This window comes from Nomascus leucogenys, chromosome 1a (genome assembly GCF_006542625.1).
Source record: "Nomascus leucogenys isolate Asia chromosome 1a, Asia_NLE_v1, whole genome shotgun sequence".
Classification (NCBI taxonomy): Eukaryota; Metazoa; Chordata; class Mammalia; order Primates; family Hylobatidae; genus Nomascus; species Nomascus leucogenys.
Window position 1 is genome coordinate 37,857,687 of NC_044381.1, and position 8,822 is coordinate 37,866,508.

At 50.5% G+C, this 8,822-nt stretch overlaps 1 protein-coding gene across 1 annotated transcript in view; it reads right to left on the bottom strand.

Moving 5' to 3' along the window:
* Positions 1-1,339, bottom strand: part of HABP4 (hyaluronan binding protein 4) — a 43,809-nt gene extending 42,470 nt beyond the window's left edge. The window contains exon 1 of the mRNA XM_030799162.1: positions 846-1,339. Within this exon, the coding sequence (XP_030655022.1) occupies positions 846-1,197 (352 nt within the window). The 5' untranslated portion in view covers positions 1,198-1,339. The remainder of the gene's footprint in view (positions 1-845) is intronic.
* Positions 1,340-8,822: the final 7,483 nt, after the last annotated feature.

Genomic DNA, 8,822 nt, shown 5'->3' on the forward strand with positions numbered 1-8,822 from the left:
TGCCTCATTTCAAGAAAACAGAAAACACAGGTGGAGTGTTGCTGGCTCTGCCACTGACGCAGTTCAGGTGAGAGAATGAACTCTGAAGCACCCTCCCCGTCCGCAGGCAGCAGGACACCACGCTGCGCACCGGTTTTTCTTGCTAACAGGGAGTGGGGAACTCCGAATATTCTTGCTGGAAAGGTTAAAAACGCTTTTCTTAAAGCAGCCTTGAGCTATTTATAAGTTGCACATCCCATCAACGCCACACGAAGTACTGAAATACGATGCCCGCTGCCTCCTGGAAGCTACCGGACGGGGAAGGGGCGAAGGCGCCAGGCCAGACCGCGCCGGGGACCCCCGCCTGGGCCCCGACGTCACAGGCCGCCCCGCGATCGCCCAGGCCTCCGGCATCACAGAGGCCCCCAGCCCCGGGACCGGACGCCCTCCTCCTCCCCACCGCGCTCTCGGGTGGCTCCGACCTCAATCTTGCAGAAGCTGGGCTGGAGGATGAAGGTCCCCGCCAGGTCTGGATGTGGGAGCCCCTGGGTAGCGACCTCAGCGTTCGCCCCCACACGCCACCCCAGCAACCTCCCTCAACTTCGTCCAACTTGCCCTAGAGCCTCAGTGCCAGGGTTCGAGGGCCCCACCCCACCCCAAGCCAGTGTTTCCCCCGGAGCCCCGCACCGGGCTGGCGAGGGCTGGAAGGGGTGTGACCCCTGCCCCTCTCCTCCTACCTTCGGCGGCCACCAGGACCCTCAACTCTCCCTGCTCTTCCCGGCCCCCCCCTCCTGGAACCGGCCCCCGGGACCCCAGTCTCACAGCGGGCCGAGCTGTGGTCCGCTACCTCCGCTGTCCCCGCGTACCCGGCGCCTGCAGGCCGCCCCCGGGGCTATCGGGCCGCTGAGCGACGGGCACCGGAAGGCTCTTGCGCTCCTTCTGCGACTCCCTCCGGCCGCCCGCGGCGGCTCTGTGGCCCGAGGCCCCGGCTGGGCTCCTGCCGCCGCGGGGACCGGCCCCGGCCGCCGCCGCCGCCGCCTCGTCGCGCCTCTTGCGCTGCAGCTGCTGCTGGCGCCGGCGCTCGGCCTCGCGCAGGATGTCGAACGGGTCCGACTCGTCGTCCAGCAGCTGATGGAAGCGGTTGGCCACCACGCAGCCGAAACTCTCCTGCATCGCGGCGCCGGCGGCAGCCACGGGGCTCCCCAGAGCACCCTTCATGCCGCCGCTACCACTGCGGGCCCGGGAGGGCAGCCCACGCGAGCGCGTCTCAGCGAAGCCGGCGGCGAAAACCCATGCCGCCCGCTCCCCCGCCACCGCCCTCCGGGCCCTACCCTGTCCGGCCCCTACTGGCGCCCGCCCCCGCGGCGCCGCCGCCGTCCGCCCCGCCGCTCCAGATAGCCAATCAGCGCGCGCGGGTACGCCCCCTTTCCGAGACGGCGCGCCTGGAGACCCAATCACCGACCGGCTGCTGTCGCGTCACGCGACATCTGGGCCCCACCCCGTCCGCTCAGCAGGGAGGGGCGGGGCCCAGGGGCGGAGCTACTGGCAGGTCCAGGCGGCGCGGACCGGGCGGTGGGGTCTCGGCGGTGTGTGCTTTCTCCCGGGACTGCGACCGTATTTGCTATCGGCCACTCTGCTTTGAAGCTTATGTATACATTTAGCCGTGCAACAGCTACATATTGCGCACTTACCGTGTGCCAGGCATTATGTTGTAGGAAATACTAGCTCCGTGTTGTCACAGATCTGAGTCTGTAGACGGAGAAAAAGTGCCCTGAAGGACAGGCGCAGAGCTCTCTACGGGCTGCAGCAAAGGGATCTGACCTAATTGGGAAGTGACAGTTAAGCCGAGGGAGAGGGGTGACAAGGGGTCGGAGGAGGAACAGCAAGTGCAGCAGTCTTGATGTGGGATGTGCACAGCCTATTCAAGCTCAAAGTGGTCTCTAGTCTAAGAGCAGTGGGAAGCAAGTTTTGAGCATGAGCAGATTTGGGTTGGAAAAGGCCACCCTACCTGCACTGTGAACTAATAGTTTGGAGGGAAATACAAATGGATGCTGGGAAGCCAAACATGATTGTTGCAAAGCTCCAGGGAAGAGTTAATAGTGACTGGGATTAGGATGGTGGCGGTGGAGGTGAAGAGAGTAGATGGATTCAAAGACTTGGTGATGCGCTAGATTGGTGATGAGGAAGAAGATATGGTGACTTATTTTCCTGGCTCCAGCATCTGAATGATAGTATTAGTCACCACTGGAAGACACTAACGAGAATCATGAATTCAGTCTTGGACACGTTGAGGTTTGGATATTTGTTTTCTTTGGAGATATTCAGTTGAGGCCTGGAGCTTAGAGAACGCTGGCCTGGACTTCCTCCAGGAAATCTTTGCATAGGCAGCGGTGGAGACACGCTTGGCTGCCTATCCTACAGCCGTTCTTTCCCTCTTATATTTTTCCAGAGCCTGTATTTTGTTCCGGCATCATATTCCCCAGGGGAAGCGGGCCCCTTCCAGCCTCAAACTTGATTAATCGTACATTATTCATTGCACCTGATTCCAATTCCTTGCCAGTAATTGGCTTAGGAATAGGCTGTGGGGCAAATCAGGCAGAACAGATCTGAGGAGAAGTATTCTGGGAAAGTTTTTCTTGCACCTAACAAGGGATTGAGAAGGGATCTCCCCCACTTCTGTTCCCTGGTCCTTGTTCCATGAGAAGACATGATGCCTGGGGTGGCTGTTCCTTAGTGTGGCCGTTCCTTAGTGTGGCCATGAGGATGGCAGAGCAGGATGGAGAAAGCCTAGATCCTTGATGATGTTGAGCTGCTGACTGGACCCACTTGGGAATCTCCCTACTTGAGGCTTATGATGTAAGGTGACAGATGTGATTGTGCTTAGTTGTGTTTGCTTGTTTCATCCGAAAGCATCCAGTTAGAGCATCTTGCCAAGTGCTCTGTGACCAGCTTTTACTTTCCTTTAATAACAAATAGAAAAAGAATTCCTAATCCTAAATGCTGCAAAGTCTGTGGTTTCTAAACCAGCAGGTAGGAACAGATGCTGGGCAGGTAGCAAACAGAATTCCTTGCATGTGATGATGAGCATGAATGTGGTATTGCTGTGCCTCTTGTCACACTGGATTATTGGCCTGCATTATAGTTCTTTGTCCTTATTTCTCCTCCCTAAGGTTAGAAGTAGTGTCTAATTCATTTCTGAATCCCTTCCTTCCCTTCTCTCTGGTTTCATCTTCAGTGCCTTTTATTCAGGAAATAGTTGTTGTTTGGTGAATGAATTTCTTGTTTATATACATGTACTTATGACAAGTAATTTTACATGTGTTAAAAATAAAGTAGGCCGGGCGCAGTGGCTCACGCTTGTAATCCCAGCACTTTGGGAGGCCGAGGCGGGCGGATCACGAGGTCAGGAGATCGAGACCACGGTGAAACCCCGTCTCTACTAAAAATACAAAAAAATTAGCCGGGCGTGGTGGCGGGCGCCTGTAGTCCCAGCTACTCGGAGAGGCTGAGGCAGGAGAATGGCGTGAACCCGGGAGGCGGAGCTTGCAGTGAGCCGAGATTGCACCACTGCACTCCAGCCTGGGTGACAGGGCAAGACTCCGTCTCAAAAATAAAAAAAATAAAAAAAATAAAAATAAAAATAAAGTAAAAATGTGGCTGAGTGTGGTGGCCACATTTTTACTTTAATCTCAGCACTCTTGGAGGCCAAGGCATGAGGATCACATGAGCCCAGGAGTTTAAGACCAGCCTGGGTAACACCATGAGACCCCATCTCTACAAAATAATTTAAAAATTAGCCAGCTGTGGTGGTGTACACCTGCAGTCCCAGCTACTCGGGAGGTTGAGGTTGGAGGATCACTTGAGCCAGGAAGGTGGTCACTGCAGTGAGCCATTATCATGCCACTATACTCTAGCCTGGGCAACACAGTGAGACCCTGTCTCAAAAAAAAAAAAGTAAAAATGCAGCAAATTAATTAATAGATGAGAAGCTGATAAATGCATGCTATAAGACAAACAGATGTGATAGTTTCTTTTTCTGAAAGATTTATTATTTTACACATTTGCGGATAATCGTAAGCTGAATCTTATATAGTGATTACTGGGTACCAGTAATCATTTCTAATCATTTCTAAGCATTTTGTATCTGTTCATTTAATTCTTTTTTTTTTTTTTTTTTTTTTTTAGATGGAGTTTCACTTTTGTTGCCCAGGCTGGAGCGCAATGGCGCGATCTCGGCTCATTGCAACCTCCGCCTCCCAGGTTCAAGCGATTCTCCTCCCTCAGCCTCCCTAGTAGCTGGGATTACAGGCATGTGCCACCACACCCGGCTAATTTTGTATTTTTAGTAGAGACAGGGTTTCTCCATGTTGGTCAGGCGGGTCTCGAACTCCCGACCTCAGGTGATCCGCCTGCCTCGGCCTCCCAAAGTGCTGGGATTACAGGCATGAGCCACCACGCCTGGCCCGTTCATTTAATTCTTACGACAACCTGATGAGGTAGATGCTTTTGCAGTCCCATGGTACGCTGAAATTAATGCCTCAGCAAGTGGAAGAGTCAGGCTCATGAACACGTCTAACTGTCATGCTCTACTGCTAAGCATTGAGCTAAAACATGGGGTGTTAGTAGGATATAGTCTCTCTCCTTAAAGACCTATGCAAGCAGGAGGCAGACATCACTGTGTATATAAAGCACTAGTTCTTAGAATCACTCTAAAGAGAACCAGGCTCAGTGGCTCACACCTGTAATCTCAGCACTTTGGGAGGCTGAGGCGGGTGGGTCATTTGAGGTCAGAAGTTCAAGACTTCTGGCCAACATAGTGAAACCCCGTCTCTACTAAAAATACAAAAATTAGCCAGACATGGTGGTGCACTCCTGTAATCCCAGCTACTCGAGAGGCTGAGACAGGAGAATTGTTTAAACCCGGGAGGCAGAGGTTGCAGTCAGCCAAGATTTCACCATTGCACTCCAGCCTGGGTGACAAGAGTGAAACTCCATCTAAAAAAAAAAAAAAAAAAATCGCGCTAAAGGGGAATTGTGTGTAAACCCACAGCTAGATCACTAATAGAAATGATTTCAAGACCAGCCTGAGCAACATAGTGGGACCCTGTCTCTACAAAAATTTAAAAATTAGCCAGGCATGGTGGCATGCTCCTGTGGTCCCAGCTACTTGGGAGACTGAGAGATGAGAGGATCACCTGGACTCAGGAGGTAGAGGCGGCAGTGAACCATGTTCACACCACTGCACTCCAGCCTGGTGACAGAGTGAGACCCTGTCTCAATTAAAAAAAAAAAAGAAGAAAAGAAAGAAATAAAAAGAAATGATGGGCTGGGTGCAGTGGCTCACGCCTGTAATCCCAGCACTTTAGGAGGCCAAGGTGGGTGGATCACGAGGTCAGGAGATCGAGACCATCCTGGCTAACACAGTGAAACCCCATCTCTACTAAAAATACAAGAAATTAGCCAGGCGTGGTGGCGGGCACCTATAGTCCCAGCTACTCAGGAAGCTGAGGCAGGAGAATGGCGTGAGCCCAGGAGGCGGAGCTTGCAGTGAGCTGAGATCCCGCCACTGCACTCCAGCCTGTGCGTCTCGAAAACAACAAAAAAAGAAATGATGTGAGGACATGCTTACTGAGGCCCTAGTGGGGGCAACTGGTATACATAGACCTCCCACAAAATATCACTTTGCAGAGTGAAGGTTATACTGTGTCTGTGCTAACATTGGGCTAAGATGTTGAAATAGGGCTGTTCTCCTATTTAGACTCCACTTCAGAGGTGTGTTCAAAAATAAGCTAACACCTCACTTCTTTAAGGATGGTCTGTGGACCAGCAGCTTCCACATCTGAGAACTTTTTAGAAATGCAGAATTTCAGGCCTATCCCAGAGCTACTGAATTAGAATTTACACTTTACAACATCTGTAGGAGATGCCTGTATACAGTAAAATTTTAGAAGCATGGAGCTAAAGATACACAGTCAGAAATTAGATCTGTCAGTATCATCTGGATAGATACCCAATCGTCCTTTGTGGCTGAGGCAGTTTAGCCTCATCCAGCAGCTGGTACATTTAATGTGTTCAGCCTGGGACCTAGGCACATCATTGAAAAAGATAGCCTGACTACCACATAGGGACGGAGGTCCCTTGGCTGGGGCACAGGCCCCATGTGTTCTGGGGCTCCTGGCTATCCTGACACTACTGCTTAAATTGAAAGCTGGAAAAAGTAGAAGCCTAGCAGGCCGTAGAGAAAAAAACCACTTGGGGCCAGGTGGTGAGGAAAAAAGTGTGCTCTGCAGGAGCCTGGCAAGCAAGCTACCCCACATCTAAGAAAAGAAGTATTCTTTCTCCTCCAGTGTCCCTCTAGCTCCCTCTACTGACAGGGCTTAACATCCAACTTCTGGCAAAGGAAAACAATTTAAAAGGTCCAGCCAGATACATTTTTCACAGTGCAGGCAATAAAGGGTGAGTTTGGTGCTGCCAGGCAATACCTTAATAACTTGCATACTATAATGTACTTAACCAGTTTCCTAGTAGTGGACATTTTAGTGTTTCCCATTTTTCACCATTCTCAACAATGTTGCTATGAGTGACTGTAGGCATACATATTCTCACACTTGAAAGATTAGTATACAAAAATTTAAAATTGAGGAGAGAGACATGAAGAGATTTGCATCCCATTCTTGGGTTAATCGTTCAAAGTAAGTCCTGGGATAAATCTGACTGGAGAAAATGTGGAAATCAGCAGCGGCCTGGATTACTTAGAGATATCCAAGGGCTTTGTTTAGAGTTGGCCACAGCTGCTTTCTTAACAATCACGGTAGCTGCTAGGAAAAAACTGTCTAAGAAGTCTTTAGGCCAGGCACAGTGGCTCACGCCTGTAATCCCAACACTTTGGGAAGCTAAGGCAATAGGATCACTTGAGCCTAGGAGTTTGAGACCCGCCTGGGCAACATTGGGAGACTTTGTGTCTACAAATAAAATTAAAAATTAAAAAAATTAGCAGGGAGGCTGGCCACGGTGGCTCATGCCTGTAATCCCAACACTTTGGGAGGCCGAGGCAGGCAGATCACCTCAGGTCGGGAGTTTGAGACCAGCCTGATCAACATGGAGAAACCCCGTCTCTACTAAAAATACAAAATTAGCTGGGTGTGGTGGCGCATGCCTGTAATCCCAGCTACTTGGGAGGCTGAGGCAGGAGAATCGCTTGAACCCAGGAGGTGGAGGTTGCAGTGAGCCGAGATTGTGCCATTACACTGCAGCCTAGGCAACAAGAGCGAAACTCTGTCTCAAAAAAAAAAAAAAAAAAAAAAGTAGCAGGGCACTATGGGACATACCTGTAGTCCCAGCTACTCAGGAGGCTGAGGTGGGAGGATCACTTGAGCCCAGGAGATTGAGGCTGCAGTGAGCCATGATTGCACCACTGCACTCCAGCCCGGGGAAAGAGTGAGACTTTGTCTCAAAACAAAATAAAAAGAAGTCATTATAGGCTCAAGGATTCACTTCCCATCTCTGAATGGTCATCTAAGTCCAAGCTCTTAACCAATGGAGCCTCTCTCAGTGTAACACACCCCTACCCGGCCACACCCAGGACCATCAGAGCTCTTTCAACTCCTTCAGGTTTACTTAAAACCTGAGGAGCTGAATTTTTACTCTTAGGAGATTAATTTATTCCCCTTGGGAATATTTTTAAAATTGTATTATCATATTACACATAACATCTATAGATGTTTGTAAACAGAATTAAAAGGTGTTGGCCAGGCACGGTGGCTCATGCCTATAATTTCAGCACTTTGGGAGGCCGAGGCAGGCGAATCACCTGAGATCAGGAGTTCAAGACGAGCCTGGGCAACATGGTGAAACCCCGTCTCTACTAAAAATGCAAAAATTACCCAGGCGTGGTCCAGGCACCTGTAATGCCAGCTACTTGGGAGGCTGAGGCAGGAGAGTTGCTGAACCCAGGAGGCAGAGGTTGTAGTGAGCCGAGATCATGCCATTGCACTCCAACCTGGGCAACAACTCCATTTCACACACACACACTACACACAAAATGTGTAGAAGGCCCCATTTTCTGCATGAAAGGCTTCTTTTTCCTGCTCACCCCCACCCCAGTTCCTACCTACAAATTCCTCAGTTCAGCCTATTGGTGTTCACTTCTTGAAGACATATCTCAATCCATTAATCAAGTGAGCACCCACATTGTGCCAGGAAATCTTTACAAAGATCCTGGAAAATTGGCATCATGATCACCATTTTATACACAAAGAAACGTATGGTCAGACACCTAAATGATTTGTCTGGGGTCACAGAAGTAGCAATTAGTAAAGCTGGAATTTGACCTCAGATTTTATAAGTCCAAGCCAAAGCCACTGCCATGTTTTAAAACATATATAGGCCGGGTACGGTGGCTCAAGCCTATAATCCCAGCACTTTGGGAGGCCGAGGTGAGTGGATTGCCTGAGGTCAGGAGTTCAAGACCATCTTGGCCAACATGGTGAAACTCCATCTCTACTAAAAATACAAAAAATTAGCTGGGCGTGGTGGCGTGCGCCTGTAATCCCAGCTACTCTGGAGGCTGAGGCACAAGAATCGCTTGAACCCAGGAGGTGGAGGTTGCAGTGAGCTGAAATTGCACCCACTGCACTCCAGCCTGGGTGACAGAGTGAGACTCTGTCTCAAACAAACAAACAAACAAAAAACCCCACCATATATAAATAGTCTACGGGGCAAAGACCCAGCAGACTTGCTATCTTCTACATTGGCTTAAAAGGCCTCACCATGTGCTGTGGTCACTGAAGTCGCCTATGAAAGCCCCTCCCTGTCTGTTCCGGTCCTGGTAGTCCTTCCTTCAG